Source organism: Prunus mume, linkage group LG2 (genome assembly GCF_029339155.1).
Source record: "Prunus mume cultivar Tortuosa linkage group LG2, ASM2933915v1, whole genome shotgun sequence".
Classification (NCBI taxonomy): domain Eukaryota; kingdom Viridiplantae; phylum Streptophyta; class Magnoliopsida; order Rosales; family Rosaceae; genus Prunus; species Prunus mume.
Window position 1 is genome coordinate 20811028 of NC_142699.1, and position 25676 is coordinate 20836703.

The window sequence follows — 25676 nt, forward strand, 5'->3', positions numbered from 1 at the left end:
TCTTGTACGCAAATCAATATCATTTTTTACTATATTAAACCTTGTTAACAATAATCTAAACTACTTTAATCTACAAGGAAGGATATCGAATTCGGTGTAAAATTACTATATGCTATATAGAGCAAGATAGTATCCCGCGGAAAACAACTAAGATGGTTGTGACATGCATTGCATTATTTGTGGACAAAATTATTGCTATTAGACTCCAAACTCAACACATGTCGTATGTCAAATGGATCTGTGATTTGTCATCTATATATATAAAGCAAAAGGGAGAGAATGGTAAAACATTCAAAATACCAGAAAATGTCATTGGTTAATTTAAACATTAAAATTTGAAATTATTAATTAAATGAGGATAACATGGTAAATTCACATTTTTTTATATTAAAAAAATTAAAATTAAAAACAAAATCATATAATAGGTCATACTTTTATGGAATATAACTACTCATATTATCTTTTCTTAATTTTAAAAAATAAAAAATAAAAATAAAAAAACAATTGGCACATGCATGAGCATGTGCCAAGGGGCTAATTTTTATTAATTATGTATTTTCCAATAGCATGAGATGATGTTTCATCTTACACAGACATAAAAACAGTTAGGCGGGACACACATGTATATTTGCATGAGAGACTTCTTTATCGATCCACAAATTATTGTGCTTGGATTCGTACATGTTACAGTGGGTTTGCATGCATGATGCATATGATATGAACTTTCACCATTTGATCGATGCAAGTTATACTAGTAGGCATGTCTTGGTTTTTTCTTTTGCATGGTTTGGCAACACACCCAAAACAAAAGAAGCAACATCAGGGTCCCGAGGCTCCAGAAACATTTTGCCTCGATCTTCAAATTATTAGAGTAATTCAATCAATAGCAGTTAAAAAATATATATATTTTTACTATTTCTAACCAATAGCAGAATCTAAAGGAATATTCAGAGACAAAAGCTTTGAAGCTTCGTTTGGTGACCTAGCTTATATTGGGTTCGATTTAAATTTAATTCAAAATCTGTTAAAACACAATATGTTAGATTGTTATTCAATTTAATAAGTCTAATTCTAGCACACTAAATAACAATCATGATTTTTATCCATTTCAATTAAAATCAAATCGGGCACACATGGTCTGAATAATTTGCCCCAGTTGTGGATCTCTCATTACCTATCTATCTTGTACGGATCAAGTGTTATCATGCAAGTCTACTGCTTGAGTTGTGTTGATGGAAAGTTAACGGTGAGGAAAGGCAAGGGAACAGTACTGTTTTGGAGGGTTTCTTTTGCCTTTGGCATGAAGTTATGTGGGACCTTTAGCCAGCGTTGCAGCGGATTGAACAAATTGGTGAAGAGGTCGGCACTCCACACACACACACACGGAAAAAAGAAAAAAAAGAAAAAAGAAGAGGTTAATCGTTTTATTAGTCCTTGAATTTTTACCCGATTTGCATTTAAGTATCTCAATTTTCAAAATGGTTCCCATGATCCTTTAACTTTAGTTTTGTTTGGACAAAAGGTCCTGCAGTCAATTTTGTTAACTTTTTCTGTTAAATACAAGGGCAAAATGATATTTTTATATTAAAACCAAAAAAATGAATAAAAAAATCATATCTTTAAAATAACAATAAAAGAAAATCAAATAAAAAACTAACCCCAAAAAAAAAAAATTTGGGGGAGTAGAAATTGGGATAGAGGGGGAGAGAAGGAGTTTAATTTTAATTTTTTATTCATATTTTAATCAATTTTGATATAAAAATATCATTTTACCCCTGTATTTAACGAAAAAGTTAACAAAATTGACGGCATGACCATTTGTCATAACAAACTAAAGTTAAAGGACCATGAGAGCCATTTTGGAAATTGAGGGACTCAAATGCAAATCGGGTCTAAATTTAAGGACTAATAAAACGATTAACCCAAAAAAAAAGTGGCCACAGTCATCATTATTTGGTGATTTTTATGTCACCTAAAAAGGCAAAAAATGTGACTATAGTCACAAACAAAGTTTAAAAATGTGACTAATGTCTTTTGTTACGGCCACTAAGTTAAAAAAGTTAAAAAAGTTAAAAAAGTTACTAGTGCGGGCTTTACCTTGGCCACTCACCATCTAGTGTACTAGCCACTTGCCATTAGTCACCTTCTACAGTATACTTATTGTTAGTGACGTAATGCTGCGACTAAAAAAGACAAGACAATATAATAGTGGCCAAAAGTCACTTTTGGTCCCTATAGTTTGACACTTCAACCACGCTAACCTCAGTAGTTTGAATTCCATCAATTTTGCGATTGTGGTTTCATTTTTTAGCAATTGAAGGACAATCCTATTTTCTGTCTTATTATTAACTTCTGTTATCTATTCAGGGGTATTTTGGTCCTAGCTAGCCACCACAGCCTCCCAAGGCCGCTCAAACTCCATCACATATTACAGATGCAGTCGATGAGGAAGAAGTAGGAAATGGAGAAGAAGAAATAGAGGAAGCGATGTTGTTGAGATGCAAAAACATGGATTGGAGAAATAGATGTAGTTTCGTCAAGCTTTATTGCGTTTTGGCCCTTTCTTCTTTTTACCTATAGAAACACTTCCTCGAAGCATCATTACAGATCTCGCCACTAATACTTGGTGTTACTTTTCATGCATGATTCAACATTGCCTATTCAGACAAACAAGCAATTTGTAGATCTATTGGGTGCATATATTAAACTTGCACATTATTAACTCCCTTGATCAGTGTGTTTGGATGACAACATTCTGTCTTCATCTTATAGGCAAACGTGCTAGCTTGAATGTGAGTCATTTTCTAGCTGTCTCATACACCCAAATATCAAACCATTTTTCTTTTTTTTTTTCTTAGTTTGATTTCATCTTTTAGCTTCTATGCACCTTCCTAAATTTCAAAACCATTTTTATTTTTATTTTTCTAGCTTATCTACTTGCTTGCTTCGGCATTGCGCATTTGTTGGGGTTGGGGCGGCTTTGGGAGGCTGTGGTGGCTAGCTGGGGTTGAGTGGGGTTGGGCTGTTCTTGAGTGTTGCCTGGTTGGGGAGGGGATGCAAGTTTGGATCAAAATACCCCCTAATTGATAACAAAGGTTAGAATAATTTGATGGAAATTAGAATTGTCCTCAAATTGCTACAATTATGAAACTACAATGGTTGACGAAATTGAAACTACACGGTCAAAAGTGGTTGAGGGGTCAAACTACAGGGACCAAAAGTGACTTTTGGCCTATAATAATTGTATGCTATCTTGTATTAGACGTACCGATCCTGCTGTTTCCTGGAAAATAAGTCTTGATGCCGTCACATGGTCAATTTGTCATGTATCGTGAGTTATAATATGAGTGGACGTTGATAACATTACAGCACCTGAAAAATGTGCTTATTTATCTTAGCTTTAAATCACATATGAATAATTTTAACATAAGCTATAATGACAGAGGAATGTGGTATTTTTATTTGCTCTTGCGATGGAGTGGCAGATAAACTGTTCTATTCTATTAGTTTATAACTTAGTCCTTAATACGTTTTTTTTACCAGATATAACTTAGTCCTTCTTCGCCTGGGTAAAAAAAAAACATTATCTTTTACATTCAATTGTTGTAACAACTTTCGAAGATTCCGTTAATAAAGAAAACTTCAAAGTTAGAGAATGAAGACAGACATTTTTTCTCTTGTTTCAAATTTCGGTAATGAGTATAACAAAATTCAAACTCCTAACACGAGAGTAAGATTTGTGTGTATTTTTTTAATTTTTAATTTAGATAATTTAGAAAGTAACAAGGAAAAATTCAACCCCAATCCCCACGGGTCCTTACCCTTAACCACATCCCAAATTATAATATTTTTTTATAGACATAGAAATTACTACGTCTATAAAATAAAATAAAAATATTACACAACCATTACAAAATTTCGCATCAGGAATTGAAAGACAAATACCAAACAAAGAAAAGAATATGTTATAAATTAATAGAAACCCAGCTCCCGAATTATAATTTAATAATAGAATATAGCGGAGAAATATATAACATGATTTACGAAGGCGTTTAAGAATCAGAGTTGCTATTTATTTACAATCTAGTACCCTACTAGCCCTTGGCTTATTTTGGTTAGTCTTCAAATATTTTGGTTAGTCTTCATGATTTGTTTTGAGGTCTCTCACCACGTCGCTTTCTCACCGCACTAATCCTCGTCACTTTACGCACTTTGTGATTGATTAATATATTTATTACCCTTTAATGAAATCTTAGCAGCCCTTCCGTGGAGTGTAAAGGGTCGAGAAAAGAAAAGTAGACCCGATGCATGGATTCTTCCAAAGCCAGTTGCTTTGCTTAGCTCAAAAAGCACTCGTATTCACGTGCTAAGAGTTTGTATGAATATCTTAGGTTTGATTTCTCCGTCATATCGGTCGTATAGGGTGACAATTTCGGATACGTTCCGATACACGACTCGAAACAGGTCAATTTTGGATCAATTCGTTCTGACCCGTTTAATAAACGGGTGGATTTCGAGTCAACCCGCTAACCCACTATAATACCTGTCTAACCCGTTTATTAAATGGGTCGCGTCAACCCGTGTACAACCTGCTAACTAGCTAAAAATAAAGAGAAATGGAGACTTCAACACACATACAAGGGGTTTCAAACCCCTACCACCATCATTTCTCTCAAACGTCTTATTTATCATGCTACAAACAACTTTGTAATTTTATGGTATGCCTTTTGATATTTATAATGTTTCTTTTTCTTTTGTGTTTTCCTTTCTTTTCCGTCTCTCTTCTCCTCCATTTTTTTTTCTTTTTTTTTTCCTTCTTTCTTCTTTCTCCTATCTCTCTTTTCCTTTCTTCTTCTCTCCTTTTTTTATTTTCTTTCTTTTCCTTCTCTTTAGTCTTCTCTCATCTCTTTTTTTTTTCTTTCTTTCCTTCAATCTTCTCTCCTCTCTCTCTTTCTATTTTTTCTTTCTTTCTTTTCCTTCTCTCTTCTCTCCTCTGTCTATCTTTTTTTCCTTTATATTTTATCTACTCTTTTTTTTTTAAATTTAAATTTTTCAGTTGTGAGTTTCGTAATATGCATGTTATTATTTATAAACCATACTGACTCAAACCTGCACGATAAAAGACGACCCGAACCCGACACGACACGTTTATTAAATGGGTTTGGTTCGGGTTGAGCATTTTTGACACTTTCATTATCCCGACACGACACGAACCCGATACGACACGATCCATTATTAGCCCTAGTCATATATAAAAATAAAAAAAGACAAAGTAAATTAATCTTGTTACTGGGAGTCACTTGTGTTGACCCATGTCAGCTGGAATAATATCAGTGACACGGTATGTAAAGAAAAGGTTAGAGAAGGAGGGGCAAATGAAAATGATATTCAAGTGTCGTCCAACTGACTCGACGTTCGAATCAGACAACATTTTGTCGAGTTAACGATAAATATGTGGTTTGAAATTTTGTACGAGGTCTAGGATGAATAAGCAATAATTCATACCAATTATGACTACAAAACAAACCTCTTTGTTAAAAAAGGAAAAAAAGCCCATGTACCTATGGGCCTACGTAGAGACAAAAGTATTGACGGGCTTATTTTTAGTAAAGCCCATGGGCTTCATCTGATCAAAATAAAAGAAGGCCCAAGGCACTGTTTCTGTGCAGTCCACGTGGGTCTCATACGTGGCAGTTTATGTATGAGACATTTGACTTGGCAGTCTTGTTGTTCTTGTATGAGTTGGGTGGCTCCCACTCTTAAACCCTTGGTTGCAACACCTCTCCATTGGAGTCAGAGCACACTATAAAACCCGCTCTACCAATCGACCGCCATTTCAAACAGGAACGGCCACTCCTCCATTCTCAACCTCGAATTCGAAGCTTTGATCAATCAAAACGCGGGTTTAGGGTCCGCTCCGATGGACTCGTCCTCTTCTTCTTCTTCAGCTCCGTCGACTTCGTCCCTGCACTTGGCCATGGCGGCCTTCGTCGGAGCCTCTCTCATGGCCGTCTCCGCCTTCTACATCCACAAGCGCAGCGTCGACCAGGTGCTCCAGCGCCTCATTGAGATCCGCCGCAAGCCATCTCGCATTTCCGATAATCGCTCTGCAACCGAAGACGGAGGAGAAGAGAGTTACATCGAAGACGGAGAAGAGCGAGGGTTTGAGTCTGACGGTGAGGTCACTGACGTGGCTATTGATCGGAACATGCGACCGAGGTCGGTCGACGACAAGGCGCTTCAGTCTTATAGGATATCGTCTTCGTTGCCCAATGTGGCTTCGAGGAGCACCGATTGGATGGAAGAGGAAGCTAAGTTTGATCCGCCCCCGAATTTTCGAGCTCCAAGGTTTTCTTCTTCGCTAGACAAGCTCAATTTAATTCCCTCGGGGCTTCCGCTTCTTCGAACCGATCAAAGAACCGGTTTGTGTTCTCAGTCTCCACTTGAATTTCTCTGTGTCGCCATTTAATATTTGAGAAAATTGTTTATTGGTCGAGTACTTGATCAAAGGAATTTATAGAGAGTTTTATATCCCAATTAGTAGCAATTTTTTTTATAATATTAAAATTTTATTTCACCTTGCTTGCTGTAGGAGAGGGTCAGTCTGGTAACCACTCTGGTTCCAATACAAGGATGACGCCGATTGGAAGGTTAATGACTCCGAGGTCTCAGGCTGGAAATGCCTTTGAAAGTATTGCAGACTCCGACGAGGAAGGAACTGAGTTTGCAAATGAAGATGACGATACTTTCAACTATGGAAATGTAGATTCTTTAGATAATACCGTAACTGTACGTGTCTCTGTAATCCTAGCTTATCATTCATATGCATTATGCTTATCAGAAAATGATCATTGTCCTCTCTTTTCCTTTTTTTTTCTCAGTCAGTTTACCAAAATGAAGGTACAAAACAAATGCGAAGGCTTCAAAGCAATGGTGCAAAACAATAGATTCTGACAATTATTTGGTCATGCCATGTTCATAAAGAATCCATTTTTAGAAGAGAATTTTGTGATGTCATCTTGACAATGAAGAAAAACGTACTGTAAATAATCATCACTATAATGAATGTCAAAATTGTACTTATTATAAAGCATGGAGAAAGAGTCTGGAACCTTCTTTTGAAATCAGAAACCTGTGTGTGGCCAAAATGTCAACAGATTCTACTATAGCACATAAGAATATCTTTACTTCGTACATGTTTACTTGCCTTCGTATAGGATCTGTTGATGAAATGAAAGCATCTAGAACTGAACCATTTTACAAGTAGATGGATTTGCAGGATGTAAATTCAAACCTTCAAAATTCTTCTGCAGTTCTTCTTAAAAGTGATGTTAAGAATTTTATACAAGATCAAATGTATCAAGTGACTTCAACTGAAGCAAAATCTGGTGTTGATCTGCAAGGCGATGGAAAGGTAGATACAGCCTCAGGAAACTCCGTGAAGAATGATCACAATTTTACCAGCATCGTTTTACCATTGAGTGCATCAATGCATGGTAATCCCATTTTCCCAGCCATTAATACTTTCACAGCTCTGTATCTGGTTTACTTCTAACTTCCTTTGACCTTAAAATTTGTTGGTTGACCTGCACATTATATGCTATTGAATATTTTTTGCCTATTGACTTGTAGTTGTATATAACATTTTGTTTGAACTTTGAATGTTGTAGTACGGTAGGTATTGACATGGTAATTTGTACAAAGGATTCTTTTGTGGCAATTGAATTAAAACAAAAAATTTAGTTATAACTTATAATCAAACAAGAAATATTCTATCATTCAATGTAGCTAATAACTTGATGCATCCTTGGCTATTTGTCAAAACAATTCTGTGTAGATTCAATAAGCAAAGAAGAAGAAGAAGTGCACAAGATGATTCGAGAATGCTTGGATCTACGTAAGAGGTATCTTTACAGAGAAGAAGTTGCTCCATGGACGGTAGCCAGAACAGACTCCATTGCATCAGAGAAGAAAAGTGATCCGTTTCATTTTGAACCTGTTGAACCATCAACTGTGAGTCATTCTCTTCTCATTCATAATCTGTCTCTCACTCTTTGCAGCAGATAAAATCTGTCTGAATTTTGACTGTTCAAGTGAGTTCTTTTGTTCATAGCATTTGTTTAATTTTTTCTTTCTTTTAAATCTTTCATGCAGCACTGCTTTAGGATGGAAGACGGTGTGATACATGTTTATGCAAGTGAAAATGGTAAGCACTGAATTAATTCATAGTTTAGTAAAAGTAATACATCATGAGTTGTAGTTAATTGAGTTAGGAAATCTTGCTTCATGAGCACTTACCTTTTGTTTTTCTCTGCAGACACTGTAGATATTTTCCCTGTTGCAAGTTCAACAGCATTTTTCACTGATTTGCATTATCTTCTAAAAGTTTTGTCTATTGGGAATGTACGCTCTGCATGCCATCATAGGTTACGATTTCTTGAGGAGGTTGGTTCAGTTAACTTTTTCCCTGTCTTGGACGTCTATTTTTGGTTTCTGTTTGACTTGTCTGAATATCGTGCAGAAATTCCGTGTTCATCTGTTGCTAAATGCGGATAGGGAATTTTTAGCCCAGAAGAGTGCACCACACCGTGATTTTTACAATGTTAGGAAAGTTGATACGCATGTGCACCATTCTGCTTGCATGAACCAGAAGCATCTCCTCTCCTTTATCAAGTCAAAGCTTAAAAAAGAACCTGATGAGGTAGAAACTATATTCTTTTTTAGTTGTTTGTTTCAGGGAACTTGCTATGAACTTTAGTTTCGACATTGTTCCATGGCTCAAAAGGGGTGCAATGCCCCTCTGGTTTCTGTTTCAGAATATCACCTTTTCGTTTCTCATCAACAGTTAGTTTACTTCCTAACTAACTATGCCACACAACTTAAATTGGGCAGGTTGTCATATTCAGAGATGGAAAATATCTTACACTCAAGGAAGTCTTTGAGAGTTTGGACTTGACAGGGTACAATTTGCTCTGATCTTTTGATTGGTATCTATCAATTGTAGTATCTGTCTCTCTTATACTGGTATGGTATGTGTTTTATTTCAGGCATGATCTGAATGTTGACTTGTTAGATGTGCATGCGGATAAGAGTACTTTCCATCGATTTGACAAATTCAACTTAAAGTATAATCCATGTGGACAGAGCAGACTCAGAGAAATATTCTTGAAGCAGGACAATCTTATCCAGGGTATGATCAAAATGAATGTTAAGCCACTCAGTTTGGAAAATTCATCTTTGCAACTGTATCCTTATGTAACCTGACCTGTACTGCACCTCTTCCTGCATGATGTTGGCTTGTAGAAAATAAATAGCCTTGGACTGGACCTACATGACATCTTATTTGATTCTTTTTTAACTTCTCTCAAAAAGTTGATTGATTATTTGTACTATTGCAGGGAGGTTTTTAGCAGAAGTAACAAAAGAAGTTCTGTCAGATCTTGAAGCCAGCAGATATCAGGTTTTTTAAATCTTTGTTTTGTATTCTGTCTATGCTATGGTCTTGGAAAACTTAAAATGTACTGTTCGACTGTTACTCTCTCTCTCTCTCTCTCTCTCTCTGTGCTCATGTGTAATAATGCATTTCTCTTAGTACTCTGTGTTTTCAACTTACCAAAGAATATAGCAGTTTCAAATATCTCAGGTTTTCTTGTGATGGTTTGTATTGATGAATGCTCATAAAATTCTTCAGGAATTATTTTAGGCTTATATCAGTTATTTATAAAAGAAAGATTATTGGTAGGCCTCTTAGATCATTGTATCTTTTTTTTTGTTTTTCCTTCAGATGGCAGAGTACAGGATTTCTGTTTATGGAAGGAAACAAAGTGAGTGGGATCAACTGGCTAGTTGGTTCGTTAACAATTCAATCTATAGTGAGAACGCTGTCTGGTTAATACAGGTATCTAAATATTTGTTACCTTTTTTTTTTCTCTGGTTCCTGTTCAGTTGTGTGAGTAGTCAACTGTCTGTCTGCATTGTTGGGATCCTGTACTCATGATGATGCCTTTCATATTTCACTTGGCTTATATCATTAGATGTGGTGTACTCCCAAGTGTGATTGCAATTTGACTTATCTATATGTGCTCTTTTTGGCATTTGCTCATCAGTACTTAATTTTAACATATGTCATAAGGGTAGAATTGGTGTAAACATGTAAAATGATTTGGTTTGTGGGAGAATTGGACCTATTTAAGAAACTGAAAAATTGTCTTCATCCTGCTGATATGGATCTAAACCATTAAGTTTTTGCTTCCACTCTGCTAGCAAAATGATCATCTGCAAAATTTTATGGACAATTTGATATTGTATTGGACCGTGAATGAACAGTATGCACACATAATTGAAAAAGGTTTGTACTGCATCAATATGATCTGGAGAATGGAGCATGGTAGCTACATATAATGTGTTTATTCATTGTAGCATTTTATGTCACTTTGAGCGTTAGACTGAACATGTATTAGACATATATTGCATAAGGAGGCTCTAGATATTTATGGTAAGATCGTGTTCTTGACTACTGAGAGACAAATACCAACAAGAGTTTATATGGCTCTGTTGCCTATATTTTATGTTGTTGACTATGAATCTGTAGTTTGTTCTTATTAGTAGCTATACTTTATTAGTTCCTCATCCATTGACTTGCATGATTATTGTATTGGGTTTCTCCATGGTATTTCTAAATGTCTAGTTTGCCTGGTAACTTTTTCCTTTAAAGTTAGCTTCATACATCAGCTCATGAGATTTTACCATTGTTTTCAATTTGCAGCTACCACGGCTATACAATATCTACAAGAAGATGGGAATTGTTACCTCTTTCCAGAATATTTTAGATAATGTGTTCATACCGCTCTTTGAAGCCACCGTCAATCCAAATTCTCATCCTCAACTACATTTGTTCCTGATGCAGGTTGGTCAGTCTTCCAGATATGTAGATGCCTTAGGGATGTTATTTAAAGATGTGCTGGATATTTTGATGTGTGTGATTTTGTGGTGGAGTGAGTTTCACACTCCAAATCCCAGGACAGGACTTAAATGGTGGATTTAGTTGGGTAGAAGACTTTTAAATTACTAAGAAAATATAAGTATTTGCTTTGCTTAACCATGTCTTTACTGAACGAGAGGAATTTTATACAAAATTCAGTAGAGTTGTTAATATTTTGGACAGTCCACAGTTTTACAACCTAATAAACATGTCTAATAGTCATATACATTTAAGGATAAACCTTTCATCCCTTTAATATAATCCACCACCAATTTCGACTCATTGACGTATCTTAATACTAATAGCTTTTCAGTCATTATATTATATGTTTTTAGTTTTAACATGGTTATTTGTTTGAAAACAGGTGGTGGGTTTTGACGTTGTAGATGATGAAAGTAAACCAGAAAGGCGTCCAACTAAACACATGCCAACACCAGCTGAATGGACTAATGAATTCAATCCTGCATACTCTTATTATGCTTATTACTGCTATGCAAACTTGTACACTCTTAATAAGGTTTTCAACACCTGATCCTTGTAAGTATAAAAAGATGGCAAATTATATCTAGGGATATTGAAATTGATTCTACTCTCTTGTTTCCCTTTGTTTCCAGCTGCGTGAATCAAAGGGGCTGCCTACAATAAAATTCCGACCTCACTGTGGGGAGGTGGTTTTCTGCTACCTAAACTCACATATTACTGTTTAATGGTCGTTGTGATCTTAAGGAATTTTATACTCTGCAGGCGGGTGATATTGACCATTTGGCTGCCGGATTCCTTCTATGCCATAATATCTCTCATGGGATCAATCTTCGCAAAACTCCTGTTTTGCAGTACCTGTATTACCTGGCCCAGGTTGGCCCCTTGTGACTTTTGTTTCACTGGCATTTATCCACGTCAATCTGTGTGATCTTATTGTTTAGTGTTAACTAACTATACAATTTTAATCTTGTTAGCTTGTTATTGACCTTGTCCTGCTTCTGATTTTGTGATATCAATACAATTAGTAACTTCCCTTAAAAGCAGGTTGGGTTGCTTATGTCACCTTTGAGCAATAATTCACTTTTCTTGGATTACCATCGCAACCCCTTTCCTATGTTCTTCCAACGTGGTCTAAACGTCTCACTCTCAAGCGATGATCCTTTACAAATCCATTTGACAAAAGAACCGCTTGTGGAAGAATATAGTGTTGCAGCACAGGTTTGTCTACTCATGATTTTTTATTTATTTACAGTGTTCATGGTTGTGTATCTTATCAAATCAGTATAATTCAGGTATGGAAGCTCAGTGCTTGTGACCTCTGTGAGGTGGCGAGAAATTCTGTCTATCAATCTGGATTTTCACATGTAGCAAAGGTGAGGAAATTTACCTGCAGAAAATTCTGTGTTCGTATGAAATTTAAATGCTCTCTCTCTCTCTCTCTCTCTCTCTCTCTCTCATGCATACAATTACTGGGTTTAGTCCATTTTCAGATTTGATGTTGACTATTTGTACCATCCGATTATACCCCCAAGGTCTTTTACGATAATTAGTTATCTTTTTCTCCAAACTGCAGTCGCACTGGCTTGGTAGTAAGTATTTCTTGAGAGGCCCTGAAGGAAATGACATGCAGAAGACAAATGTGCCTCATTTGAGGATTGCCTTTCGACATGAGGCAAGTGTCTATGGTTCCTGTTGAACTTTTTGAAAGGCCCTCCCTCCCCATCTCCCTTCCTCCTCGTTTTCTTGCTGAATGATTGGCTTTTCTTGCAGACTTGGAAGGAGGAGATACAGTACATCTATGCAGGAAAAGCCAAGTTTCCAGTAGAAACAGATCCATGAGGCAAACATACTAAGTGTTGCTTCTTCCTGACAGTCGGGTGCCAATGAACTGGAGGTGTTAAAACAAGGCTGATGGCAGTATTTCCTCTAGAGCTTGTTCTGCCAAATTTGAAAAGAATTTGGTGCTATTAATTTATTAAATATAAAAGTATCAACGAGACACAACAGCTTCAACCAAGGCAGTTCAGCACAGCATTGAGGGAAGACACATGGCTAGTTTTGATCCAATTTTGTTGGAGTTCATAGGCTTTGGGTTTCTACAGGTCTCTGACTCACTAGAAAGTTGGAAGCCATCCTAATTTCTTTTTTTTTTTTTTGGGTTATAAGTATACTTGGTATGAAAAATGGAGGTTTATAACGAGACCTTTACACTATTAGCATTCTTCCTTTAGCTTCTCACTATGAAAATAGCCTCCGATTAGAGTTGATGTGTTATCACAATTTTTATGTTGCGTGACTATGAATTTAGATAACCACCAGCTTTTTTACTTGTGACCGACGAATGACCCATACAAAATGTGCCTTCACGACCCAGTATATTACCATGGAATTTTGAAAATTGAAGAGAAATAGGATAGATGAGAGAGGTGAGGAAAACTGAACTGAATGGAGATGAGAAAACGCTTTGTATTTTAGTCATGAAGGTTGCATTGCACCCCTCGCCTGTTGAATTTGAGGCCTTTGTCTGTTTTCTCTTCATGTACGTGCTAAAGCAATCAAAGACTTAAAGAGTCACGAGTTCACCGTTTAAGCAGTTTTACAATCGTGGTCGGTTCATGGGACGCAATCCTACTAATGTTGTAACTTCAAGTTTCATTTTTAATTTTCTGGGTCTGATCTGATCTCAAAGACTCCCAAGTTCCAACCAATAAAATAGAAAATAAAACAGTAGTTTTCCGTATTCAAATTGTTGGGTTATTTGTTTGAAATGGGCCAGTAAATGCACAACCCATTATCATGAATCCAACCCATTATCACTATCCACAGAAGACAAGACCTGTGACTTGTGTTGTGCCCCTACACACTCACCTTAAAATCTCCTATTAATATTTGCAACAAGAATTTCCAAACCCCAAAAAGCCCCAACCCCCTTCACACGTCTACAGCTCCCTCCTCTCTCTCTCTCTCTCTCTCTCTCCCCCCCAACAAAAAAAATCCCTCCCGCTGCTTCGTGTTCTCCAAAACCCTCGCCACCACCACAACCACCACCGCCACCTGGTGGTGCTTCTCGCCGATCACCACAAAACAGAAAACCCTAGAACCAACCCAAAGTCGAAATGGCGGCCACCGCGGCCTCGGACCTCGCCGACGGACCAGTCCTCAGCCTCATCAACAAGCGCATCCGAGCTTTACGCAAGAAACAAAACCGCATAATCCAGATGGAGGAGGCGCTTTCCCAAGGCAAGGTCCTCAACAAGGAGCAAGAGGAGGTCCTCCGCTCCAAGCCCGCCGTCATCGTCCTCATCGAAGAGCTCGAGAAGCTTCGCCAACCTCTCTCCGTCGCCGTCACCGAAGAGCATGACCTCGCGGTGCACCGCCACCAGGTCTCCGCCTCCACCCAACCACTCTCGGATGATAAACCCCAAGAGGACGACAAGTCCAGTGTCGCCCAGCCTACTGAATCTGACGACCGTCAAGGTGCCTCCGTTGAGGAGCTTCTGAATCTACTCTACTTTGGTTCCTTGTTCGATGTCAAGTCGCCGAGTGACTTCACCCGGATTATTCTGACCAGGACCCACGAGAGAGAATGTTGCTTAACCTACGATACCATCACCGACGACGATACTGAGATGCTCGGCGCGAGGGACTTGGATTTGATTTCGACGCTCGGTGGGTTATTGATCTCGCGGCCCGTCGATTCCAGCTTGTCGCATAAGAATGCGTTGCAGCGCTGTATCGAGCACGCCAAGCTTTGGCTCGCTAAGTCGGACCAACCCATTGAGCCTAATGCCAGTGTGACCTGTAAAGTTTCAATCTTTTTGTGAAATATGTTTAGTTGGGTTTTTGCAAATTATGTGGTTGATTCTCTGACATTGAAGGTTTAATTTTTTATGCAGATGCCAGCTTGAGAGAGAGACTTAGTAAGATTATGGCTTCGGTCTACTTTACTACTACGCCGGAAATGAAAGCTCCAGTGGAAGTTGCTGCGGCAGCTGCTGCTGGGAACTATGCTCCTTTTCAGGTGCAGGTGCAGGTGCCTGTCCAGGTGGAAGGTGAAGTTGCACACTTCCAGCAGAAGGTATAACTTGATTTAGTTTTAAGTTTTGGCTACTTGTGATATGGGGTCTGCTTTGTGTTGTTCCAATAACAATGTAGGTGCTTAGGTCATTATGATCTTTTGTTTGTTTCGATTGTGATGCATGATTTTGTTTTTACTTCTTATTTCAGCATATCATCAAAACAATTAGGTTTAGAAAAATTAAACAATGATGTAAGCAAAGAAAATCTCCGAGAATTGGTATATTTGGGAACACATAAACTTAGACATGTTATGTGGGCAATTTAGCATGAGTAGTGGACCATCTTTTCTTTTTAAGAACATTTGTCTTCTTTATACTCATGCTTATATTTTTCTGTTGGTTGATTGAAACGTTGAAGTGCAAGATGTGGTGATCTGACTCCGTTTCTGTGGGGCATAGTAGTGTCTATCATAAGTTTAAAGAGGGTTTAATTGACTGGAAGCTGGAAATTAGTAGAACAATCTCAGGAACTACTGTGAGTAATGAGTTGTTGGCAGCTTATGTTCCCTTCTAGATGCAAGCATTTTGGAAACTATGAAATAGTGAAAGATGTTTTCTTTGTTGAACTGACCAACATAAATTAGAATATTGCAGATTGATATTTAGCACTACATGAAACTATGATTATTTGAACCACGAGCAGAATTAGTCTCAACCGAGGTCGTATTTTATTTTGTAGGCTCAGAAGTTGTCATTCTGTGAGCATTCATTTGTGGGTCTCTGTGCCTCAAACATGATCTGTGAAAATTTATGTGCTTCTTGTATATGTGACAACGATAGTCATAATTATTCTGAATGCTATGCCCAATGATCATTAAAATCTTTCTAACGTGCATTGATGTATTTTGTTGTGAAATTGAAATTTCATTATCTCCTTTACAGCTGAACCACACATATTAAAAGTTTTTTTTTCTATCTTTTTCCACTACTCTTTAAGATATTTGATATGATGTGTATATGCTTAGAACCTTCTAGCCCTTTTGGGTAGGTAGTTGTTGGTTCCCATCTCACTTTGTATAACATGTCATGTACAACTTTGCCGCCATCTAAAATGTTTAGTTTTTGGTAACCCCATTCGACTGAATCTGAGCCATATTATTTAAAGTAGTCTGTTTGAGGGTGCTCTGCAAAGATTTTTTTTTTTTTGGGGGTGGGTGCAGACTTTGCCACCACCTACTCCCCACTCCGCTCCCTTTAGGGATTTTTGCTCATGAATCTATGGTTGTTATATTTCAGTCTACTTTAGTAAGTCTGGTTGCTGCCAGAGGGTACATTTTAGTGATGCGCCTGTTGTATTTCAGCCTAATCTATTTGCTTTGCCATTGGCCCTTAGCTCCACTGCATTTCTCCTGAACCCATTGTGCCTGTTTTGATTTAAATGCAACTTGAGACTTGTGGAGGACGTATGTGAACTTGTCCACGACCTAAATTATATGATTAACAAGTTTGGAGGCAGACTTGACTTCCATTCTGCAATAAGTTAACTTCTGTATCGGCCATACTTGTCAGAGGTTTGAAGAGGGGCGCGGGGGAGGGGGGGCTGTGTCTGGTAGTGATGGTGTAAATTCAAATAGGGGTAATTTTTCACAGATAGGCAGGGGTACAATGCATCTTTTTTAGTTTACCTGGGAGTTCTTTATATTTGCATGTGAGATGATTTGAACGAGTGCATTGAGATCTATCCAAAACTTCGAATCAAGATTGTCTAATGCATTTCTCTTTCTTATATATTTCTAAGATATAAAGATATCTTTACTTTTTTTTGTTTAATCTGGTATGGATGACAACTTGAGCATGCAATGTTTACTTGTTTCCTTTTGACGATACATATGGGATAGCTATCTTTATTTCAACTCCGTTGTTATGCTGTTTCTGGTCACACCCATTTATAATATATTTGATTACTTGATTTTGTTATTGTTGTTGTTAACTGAGCAATAGCAATTGGTCAAGTTATAAGTGTTGAATTTTCTGTATATGCTCTGTAGGATGAAGACACAGAAAATTTTCAAGGAAACGAGACTGGTGATAACCAATCCAGTCGCACAGAGGAACTTCAGAAGGTGGTGCTCTGTGCTTACATTCTACGGTCATTCATTCTTTTTAAGCATTTTCCTGTCAATTCTTCCTGGGAATTGTTTTTATTTATTTATTGAAATAAGGGACATTCTTGCTTTGCAGGATGAATTAGAAACAGAAAATCCTTCTGAGGTTGTCTCTGTTCAACAAGAACAAGCCAAGCTAGAAACAGAAGTAGAGTACAATCAAAGAGATATAGAATCCGAGCAACAGCAATTTTCACGCAGGCCATATCAAAACCAAAGAGGTGGTCGTGGTGGAGGTGGGCGTAGAGTAAACACCAATGGCCGTGGAGTTCGAGGCAGTGGAAGAGGAGGTGGACCCTACCAGAATGGCCGCAACCAGTTCTATGACCAGCCTGGAAATTATTATCCGAGGAACTACTATAACAATAGGGGAAGGGGCGGTAGAGGTGGTGGGCCCTCTTACAACCACCATGGTTCCGCAGCTCAAGATGGCCATAACTCAGCCAACGTTGGAGTTGCATCATGACAATACTGTTAGTTTCCATAGGATGCTTCTTTACTAGTTTTTATAATGGGGGTTGTGGTGGGGGGTGGGGGCGAAGACGTTTTCTGCTTCGCATGAAATATTATTTGGCTGTGGGTTTTGCTGTTGACGAATTCACCATCAAGGACGTCTTTTGGTCTTTTGTAGTTTCAGCTCATGCATTTTGTTGTCAAAAACTTTGAAAGAGGTAACATGTTGCAGTATTTTTGGGACATGATTTGACTTAATTTAACGCAGGTGCTGGCCTGCCTGATGATTAGATTTCTCCCTATGAGTAGTACAATTATTTCATTTCTCATAGACCCTAATAAATGAATCTCTTGCTGTGGCATATGTTCATGGTTGCTGGTGTCCATGACTGCTACGGTCCCTAATTATGCTGACCTTTTTTGTAATAATTGAATTTTGACATGTTTGTTGAGAGGGGCAAGAACATGCTAAACTCACATGCACTACACGGATATTAGGATTCGAATCCATAACATTTCCTAAGGGAGCAATTGCTCCAATCAATACACATCCACATCTGATGATGGTTTATTTTTTATAATCAACTATCGTTATTTGATTTCGAGGATAAACTATGGGCATGTCTACTGCATCCATTTAGATTAGATGTACCTCTACTCTACATCGCCCAAATAAATTAATCAGCGAATGAGATGCCAAACTATGCGTTTTTGGCTTTAATTGGCCCCCTCTCTGTCCCATAGCAAGATTGCTTTTGTTCATAATCTTCAAAAGCATATCTACTTGTCAATAAACAAATTGAATTTTCATTGGTGAGAAGTACAGACGAATAAGGAACGAATTGAAAATCAAATGAGTCCTAGCACCACAAATTATCACTGAATTTTTCATCTATGGAAGGAAAAAAAAAATTATAAAACTTTTTCAGATCGGTCCCGATATAGTTGCTTTTTAGCTTTTTGCTTTTTTTTTTAGTGGTCTTCATATTTTGCTCTTTTTTTTCTCTTTTTTTCCCTTCAATCATAAATTAAATATGAAGATGTTTCTAGCCAAAAGAAAAACATGTTGTATTTGTTTACTATATATCCAGCCGCAATTTGGGTCTCCATGTGATTGGATAATATAAATGTTTTTTCCAAAAGCGATTATCATTTGTGGTTTGGCTTTGTGGGTGGTAAGGGCTAGTTTGACATTGCTGTGCTTTAAAAAAAATATTGCTTCTGCTGTGAAAAAAACAGTTAGGCGTGTGGTAAATTGTATTTGAAAACTGTTGTGAGTAGTCAAAGTGTTTGATAAGTTTTTATCAAAAGTGTTTTTAGTGTGTATAATGACAGAGAAGGACATGAAGAAAACTGGTTATATTTTTCTTCATTCCTTTTCTACTTAAAAAAAAAAAAAAACACTTCAACCTTTTCTTTTTTTAATTTACACTTTTTAATCAAAAAATTTAGTCTAAAAAATATTATTATAATAATAAAATATACAAATATAAAAATATATGTACAAAATTAAAATTAAAAACACCACCCCATCTCTCTCTCTCTCTCTCTCCCCCCCATTCTCTTCGCCATCGCCTCAAAACACCCCCAGAAAAAAAAATCCAGATCAAGAATTTTAAAACTAAAAACTCAATCCAAACCCAGATCAAGAGAGCTTTGAGTCATGGTCCTTTGCTCTATGTATGTGAGTGGGATTGTAAGATTGGATTTTATTTTGGTGGGAAGCTGGTTTGATTTTCTTTGGCTGGACATGACGTTGGTAAAATCATTGAAGTTATGGTCTATGTTTACAGAGTTATTCACTTTTTTGTTTTTCTCTTGCTCTCAAATCTTAGATTTTTAACTATTCTTCAAGGTTGTAGGGGCTTCTTCTTCGCTTGAGTATGAATTCTTCTTTCATTTGATGGGGCTTCTTCTTCTCTCTCTGCAATTTTTTTTTTCAAAAATTTTATCTTCTTCTCCTTCTCTGTGCATTTTGATTCGAAGAGTTGCAGATGGGAGTTGTGTAATTGGAGGGACAAGGATTGTCCATTTAAAAAGTAAGTGAGGGCATTCTGGGAAAGCCAAAATTTCATTTAAACTACCGGTTAATTTTTTTTTAAAGCAGCGTTTGAAAGCTGCCTTCTCCCTGCTTTGGAAAAACAGCGGTCACTGACCGCAATTTTTTTTAAAAGCTGATTCTTGCTGTTTACCAAACACCTTAGTTTTGGAAATTTTTTTTAAAGCTGCTTTTTAAAAAATTTCAGCACTCCCAAACGCTACCTAAGTATGGTAGCTTTTGCTTTATGTGCATGCATGCGTGGCGCGCAACTCGGACGAAGCAAAACATGGGAGCCCTACCTGTAAAGTACAAAAAACAAGATGCCCTTGAGTAGCATTATTCTTTGTTTTGCTTTATTGTAGTTATATTTAAAAAAAAAAAAAAAAAAAAAAATAAAAGGTCTGCCTGGCCCTAATTAATTACAATTACGCTGACTTTTAGTTTTAAATTGGATGCTAATGGTGAGAGAATATATTTATCCCATTCTTCTCTTTATGGCAAGTTCTCCATTAACGTATTTTACAGTAGACACGTTGTTTTCATTTTTTTTGACGTCAGGTCACAAAACTTACCCTTTCTGCTCTTTTACTTGCTTAAATAGGAGGGTAAGGCCCAATCATAAATCTGAAATCAGCTCATAAATACGAACTTTAAAAAAAATGTTGGAATTACAAAAGTTTTACTAGTGTAGGTTTGGAACAATTGGTCTCTCGGACAAGATATGAACGGTTCACATAGTAGAATGGTAGTTGTGTCAAACATGCAATGAATCGGGTTCCTTCTTATAGGTCATCATACAACTCCCTTTTGCCCACTGCCGCCATGTAACTAGTATATAAACCCCCCTTGGCCACCACTTACAAATACCCCAACATTTCTTTCTTTGTTCATTAATTTGATAAAACAAAGAAGAAGAAGAAGAAGGAAGAAGAGAAAGATGGGAGGCAACTTATCACACATTCAAGACTACTCCGATGATGATTCGTCACGCGGAAAGAAGTCTCGCATCATGGCCTTCCATTCCAAGGACCAATGGAGCACTCACTTCAATGCCTCCAAAGAAAGCAACAAACTGGTACTTATATTTATAAGCTCTCTCTCTCTCTCTCTCTCTCTCTCTCTATATACACATAATCTTTGAGTTTTTTTGTTGTTGTTGTACTAATTTGCACTGTGGTGGTGGTGTTGATGAAAAAATATATATAGATGGTGATAGATTTCACGGCAACATGGTGTGGACCTTGTCGAGCCATGGAGCCAACATTGAAGGAGTATGCTGATAAATACACAGACGTTGAGTTTATCAAGCTGGATGTAGACGAGTTACCGGTATATATATATATAAATATATATATTTTGATTTATTTATGCATGATGAATTTTTGTTTCTATATTATTGAAATAATAATAAGGATTTGAGCGATTGATATTAATTGTATATATATGTAGGATGTGGCTAGGGAGTTTGGGGTGCAGGCAATGCCTTCATTTGTTTTTGTGAAGAAAGGGGACGTGGTTGATAAGGTCGTGGGGGCCAGGAAGGAGGAACTCCAGAAGAAGATTGAGAAACACAGGAAATAAAATAAAAATAATAATGAAGATTGAAGAAGCTTGAAGAAGCTTGATGGCTGATGCTCTGAGTCAAATTGAGCTCGATCGATCGGGAAGATATGATGATGTGGAAATAAAGCCAACAAAAAAAGAAGAAAAAAAAATAAGGTGTCTCCATCCCCTCTCTTTGTTTCTCAGAGGGGAGAGTGAATAAAATATGAACCTAAATTATTTAATTTTCATGCATGGAGTTATGGTGTCTGTAGTTATCAACTGTTATTTCACTTTGATTTTAATTTGAAATGGTATGTGTCTTCTCTTCTCTTGCTCTCCTACTCCTTCCTTTTATAATCCGACTCAATACCAGTACCAGTATACTATAACTCATGAATTATCCATCTCAATGCAATCACAATTCACAACTTGCTTTGAAATCACAAATTTGATCCCTGCAATAATACATATTGAAATCATGATTCTTACATATAATCAGCTTCACGTTTGCTCTAGTAATCTCTTTTTCGTAATATCAAAAATATTCTCAACTTTTCATCATTATTACAAAAATAAAAAGGTACGTATGTTCTTACATTTAAGCACCCCGTCAGATTCTTATCACTATGGTATTGTATATTCATTGGCGCTCGTGCACACGTTGAGCATCACCTTTTCAATCCCACTACAAAGAAAAAGAACAAAAAAGGGTGATGCTCATAAAATGCAGGCCAGAAGGGGTTTGTGGTGGAGCTTGGCGTGTTTCCTAATTAGGAATTGGAATTTTTATTAGGAATTGAAATTTTTATCATGAATTGAATTTCATCTATGAAAAATTTATGTGTTTACTTCACATCAAGGAATTAAAAAGTAAGTTGGGGCCTGCACAAAATTAGGAATTGAATTCTTGATTTTGGAGGAATTCAATTCTTGGCTGGGAGGTGGTATTCCAATTTCGGGAGAATTAACTCATTAGGAATTCATCTTTTTTACTCATTATATCCTCACACAATTTTGAAAATTTCAAATTTGCCATCTATTTGAACCTAATAACGAGGACATATTAATAATTAGTAACCACTACTACCCCAATTCCATATGGTTTAGTAAACAACTTTAATAGAATATGAAATCTAATTCTCTTCAATTCAACACCTTCTCAATTCAATTTCTCATAATCTTAAGACTCATAAAAATTGGAGAGAGTTGTAATGAATTTAAAAGTCTGGAGGTGTTCAACTATGACTTAAAGACATAGCCAGCGAATAAGTTGGACTTGGAGGTAGAAAAATATGCCCTGCCCTCTAAATGTTTGTACCATCAGGATTGAGGACCACCAACCCCAACGGTTAAGCAGAGACAACAACATGCAATGAATTCCAGCGACTGACTTATAATATATGAACACGGACCAAAGTCTGTACAAGCTTGTAACTCCAATTCTCCTCAACCACTCAAATGTATAGGGCATTGCCCGCAAAAGAAATAATCAGAGAGAGAAGAAGCTTGAAGCTAGAAAGTTCATCATTTATATAAAAAAAACACATTACACAAATGGTTTTTCCATCATTCTAAAAAAAGAAAGGACTAATAGCTATTTTGCTATTACACTGATTAATTTGAAATGGAAGGCCCAATCCAACCCTAAAAGCTTTGCTTCCTAGTATGCACAATTAAGCAGTGGAAACATTAAATATTTACAAAATTGATCTTAATTTGCCAATTAGAGTTAATGGACTTGGCATCCTAGTTAGGCATGAACTCTGATCAAACTAGGAATTAATCAGCTCGACCAAGCACCCTTCTCAGATCACTTTTCTGTTCTACACTCAGCTTCGATGGAAAGACGACGTCAAACTTGATCCTGAGGTTTCCTTTCTTGGTGGGATCTTTTGAGATGGGCATTCCCTCATTAGGGATCAATTCCTCATGACCAGGTTTAATTATATCTCTCACTGGGATCATCAGAATCCTTCCGTCTAAGGTTGTCAGATTGACAAAAGTCCCCGTGAGAGCCTCGAGTAGAGATAACTCCTGAGTGACCACAAGGTCATTCCCATCCCTCTTAAAAACACCATGGGGTTTTTCTTCGACCACGAATATAAGATCTGCCGGAGAGACTCCTGGTTCTTGGTTGCCTTTCTCTGGGAAGGTGATTTTCGTACCCTTCTTCCAACCAGGCTTGATGTCTATCTTTAAGATTTCCTCAACTGTCTTCGGCTTACTGCAACAGAGTGTTCTGAACATTAGACAAAACAGAACTAGAGGAGAGAATCATTCAAGGGCAAAAAAGTTTTAGTTAACCAAATGTCTAAAAGCTTATTACAAAGAAATTTGGTTACACCAGACTAAGCTCAGGGCTGCTCTGTAGATTTCTACCCAGGACTTAACCCTAAATCTCCAAAGAATCATCAATTCAGCACCAATTCACAAGCTACTAGATTGCTAAGTGATTAAAACAAAAAAGGACAATCTTCTCAAATTAAGAAACTTCATGAGGCCTTAATTCCCTTCCCTTTACAGGAGGGAGACAAACAAAATGAAATCTCACCCAAAATCGTTCAATTCAAAGTCAAGATCAGCTAAACATCTCCAAATGTCTGGTTTAATTAATTAGCAAACTCAAACACCTACCCTAAACAAAGCTACTCGATCCAATTTGAACCATATAATGTATATATATGCTTAGATCAAACCAAATTAAAGTCAGCGAAAGAGTCAACATGCCACAAACACTCTAAATTAGGAAACAATACAAACACATCATTTTCCAAAATTTCCAAATCCCAATTAAAGAAAAAACAAATTTTGCAGCAATTCCCACATATAAATATATAAAAGGAACTCAAAAACAGAGACACAGAAAGAGAGAGATTAGAGCACTCACCCAAATTCATCAGGAACAGTTCTTGAAATCCTCATCTTCCTTCTGGTGCCTTTGTACAAATCCTCCAAACTACACACCAACTTACTCTCTATCGCCGCAAGCTTCTTACTTTTCCCGCCACCACCACTGCCATAACTACCATTAACGCTATTCTTCTTCTTAAACACCCTGTCTCTGTCCCCAGATCCACCGAAGAACTCGGCAAAAATATCATCTGGGTCACCATAATTGAGCCCTTCCTCGCCGTAGATGTCATAGATCTGACGCCTCTGGGGGTCGCTGAGGACATCGTAGGCCTGGCAAACTTGCTTGAACTTGGCCTCTGCTCCTTCGTTGTCAACTGGGTTCTTGTCCGGATGCCACCTCATCGCCAACCTCTTGTACGCCTTCTTCAGGTCCTCCTGGGTCGCGTCTCGGTTCACTCTCAGCACGTTGTAGAAGTCCACGCCCATCTGATTCTCCAATCAACGGCTCCGCTTAATTTTCCGCTGTGAATTGAAAGATAAGAATGTGGATATCTGTGGTTTGAATTTGAAAAACCAGAATTATGAAATGGGGGCAATCGGAGAGAAATAGCGGCGAGTGGGCCGGTTGTGGAAGTGCATGGCGAGCAAAACCCAAACGAAACGAAACGCGGTTTTTCTAGTTTTAGATTTAGAGTGTGGAGATTTTTGAGCGCTTGGTTTGGTACGCGTTTCGTCAGTGTTGTTGTTGTCGATAAGGTAGGTTGCTCCAGGAGCAAGAAGGACACAGATGGTATTAATATTAAATAAAAACCACAACGTGCAGTCAAGTGGGGGGAGCTTGAAGAAACGAGTATCATTGTAGACTTTTTTTTTGTTTCTTTTTGTTTTTGGGTTTTTTAAGAATTAAAAGAAAATATTTACAGTTGCACAGATTCTGGTCGGTCGTTGATGCTGGTGATGAGGTGAGGTACATAGAATGAGTGATAAATGGCCGCCATCTCTGGACACGTAATGTTTCCACAACACGACACCGTTTTCTACTTTTTTATTTAGTTAACTTTGGTTAATTTAATTTAATTATTGATTGTTCATTACGCCGCCCTTTCCTCTTCCAAGCTTTGATATGTGACATTGTGAGATCCAATTTATTCTTTCTTGTAAAGTATAGTTGTAATTTTGTGGTGTCGACCGACTTTGTGGCTTTTAATAATAATGCAGCTGGCAAGTCAAGTGGCGAATTGGATTGAATTACGAAAGCAGCAATGCAAATGGTGTTAGTTGTTACTTTGCTTATTAGACAAGGAGTTATTGTCAATGTCAATGCTACTTTGCATTTCGAAGTCTTTCAATATCTCTTACTTCCTTTTGAAAAGAGAAACTTCCCTACGTAATATTAGGGGTGGGCATCGAGACTAGAAAACTAGAACACTAAGTCACATCGGAAAGAAAAAACTCGAAAAAATTCGTGTTGACTAAAAAAGTCAACAAACTAGCATCGAACTAGACTAGACTGGTTCAAATAAGTTTTGATGCTAGTTTCACACCTTACACCGGACGGGGCCCGACTGTGTAATTTTTTTATTTAAAAAAATTAATTTAAGTTCAATGCTAAATTTTTAATTCTATAACTAATATTT

The 25676-nt window shown here is 37.3% G+C and overlaps 4 protein-coding genes across 9 annotated transcripts; 3 read left to right on the top strand and 1 right to left on the bottom strand.

The window, feature by feature from the left end:
- Nucleotides 1–5783: 5783 nt before the first annotated feature.
- LOC103321644 (AMP deaminase-like) lies at nucleotides 5784–13176 on the top strand. Of its 6 annotated transcripts, none has more exons than XM_089045047.1 (20): nucleotides 5784–6422; nucleotides 6593–6789; nucleotides 6882–6933; nucleotides 7314–7496; nucleotides 7838–8013; nucleotides 8155–8206; nucleotides 8318–8445; nucleotides 8522–8701; nucleotides 8893–8960; nucleotides 9048–9190; nucleotides 9399–9460; nucleotides 9785–9898; nucleotides 10766–10906; nucleotides 11346–11498; nucleotides 11596–11649; nucleotides 11726–11836; nucleotides 12008–12181; nucleotides 12256–12336; nucleotides 12537–12635; nucleotides 12734–13176. In XM_089045047.1, the coding sequence occupies exons 1-20, from the start codon at nucleotides 5921–5923 to the stop codon at nucleotides 12800–12802; spliced, it is 2739 nt and encodes a 912-aa protein (XP_088901173.1). In that variant the 5' UTR covers nucleotides 5784–5920; the 3' UTR covers nucleotides 12803–13176. The 6 variants fall into 6 exon arrangements, with proteins under 6 accessions (XP_088901173.1, XP_088901175.1, XP_088901176.1 ...); XM_089045049.1 differs by having other exon boundaries at nucleotides 7350–7496; XM_089045050.1 differs by having other exon boundaries at nucleotides 7404–7496.
- Nucleotides 13177–13865: 689 nt separating this feature from the next.
- On the top strand, nucleotides 13866–17896 carry LOC103321645 (glycine-rich protein). The gene is made up of 4 exons (XM_008223478.2): nucleotides 13866–14764; nucleotides 14860–15041; nucleotides 17031–17105; nucleotides 17224–17896. The coding sequence occupies exons 1-4, from the start codon at nucleotides 14080–14082 to the stop codon at nucleotides 17611–17613; spliced, it is 1332 nt and encodes a 443-aa protein (XP_008221700.2). The 5' UTR covers nucleotides 13866–14079; the 3' UTR covers nucleotides 17614–17896.
- Nucleotides 17897–20510: 2614 nt separating this feature from the next.
- On the top strand, nucleotides 20511–21514 carry LOC103321646 (thioredoxin H2). The gene is made up of 3 exons (XM_008223479.3): nucleotides 20511–20716; nucleotides 20848–20970; nucleotides 21091–21514. The coding sequence occupies exons 1-3, from the start codon at nucleotides 20579–20581 to the stop codon at nucleotides 21220–21222; spliced, it is 393 nt and encodes a 130-aa protein (XP_008221701.1). The 5' UTR covers nucleotides 20511–20578; the 3' UTR covers nucleotides 21223–21514.
- A 1178-nt stretch (nucleotides 21515–22692) lies between these two features.
- LOC103321648 (uncharacterized) lies at nucleotides 22693–24870 on the bottom strand. The gene is made up of 2 exons (XM_008223480.3): nucleotides 24074–24870; nucleotides 22693–23410 (listed from the first exon to the last, which is right to left on the bottom strand). The coding sequence occupies exons 1-2, from the start codon at nucleotides 24523–24525 to the stop codon at nucleotides 22966–22968; spliced, it is 897 nt and encodes a 298-aa protein (XP_008221702.2). The 5' UTR covers nucleotides 24526–24870; the 3' UTR covers nucleotides 22693–22965.
- Between the last annotated feature and the right edge of the window lie 806 nt (nucleotides 24871–25676).

Excerpts from the sequence above, each read along its gene's own strand:
- LOC103321648 (XM_008223480.3), bottom strand. The coding sequence starts at position 24,525 with ATGGGCGTGGACTTCTACAACGTGCTGAGAGTGAACCGAGACGCGACC. Across the intron at positions 23,411-24,073 it reads ACTGTTCCTGATGAATTTGG|TAAGCCGAAGACAGTTGAGG; the intron begins GTGAGTGCTCTA and ends ACTCTGTTGCAG.
- LOC103321644 (XM_089045047.1), top strand. The coding sequence starts at position 5,921 with ATGGACTCGTCCTCTTCTTCTTCTTCAGCTCCGTCGACTTCGTCCCTG. Across the intron at positions 6,790-6,881 it reads CTTTAGATAATACCGTAACT|TCAGTTTACCAAAATGAAGG; the intron begins GTACGTGTCTCT and ends TTTTTTTCTCAG. Across the intron at positions 11,499-11,595 it reads ACTTGTACACTCTTAATAAG|CTGCGTGAATCAAAGGGGCT; the intron begins GTTTTCAACACC and ends CTTTGTTTCCAG.
- LOC103321645 (XM_008223478.2), top strand. The coding sequence starts at position 14,080 with ATGGCGGCCACCGCGGCCTCGGACCTCGCCGACGGACCAGTCCTCAGC. Across the intron at positions 14,765-14,859 it reads GCCTAATGCCAGTGTGACCT|ATGCCAGCTTGAGAGAGAGA; the intron begins GTAAAGTTTCAA and ends TTTTTTATGCAG. Across the intron at positions 17,106-17,223 it reads GCACAGAGGAACTTCAGAAG|GATGAATTAGAAACAGAAAA; the intron begins GTGGTGCTCTGT and ends CTTGCTTTGCAG.
- LOC103321646 (XM_008223479.3), top strand. The coding sequence starts at position 20,579 with ATGGGAGGCAACTTATCACACATTCAAGACTACTCCGATGATGATTCG. Across the intron at positions 20,717-20,847 it reads CCAAAGAAAGCAACAAACTG|ATGGTGATAGATTTCACGGC; the intron begins GTACTTATATTT and ends AAATATATATAG. Across the intron at positions 20,971-21,090 it reads TGGATGTAGACGAGTTACCG|GATGTGGCTAGGGAGTTTGG; the intron begins GTATATATATAT and ends ATATATATGTAG.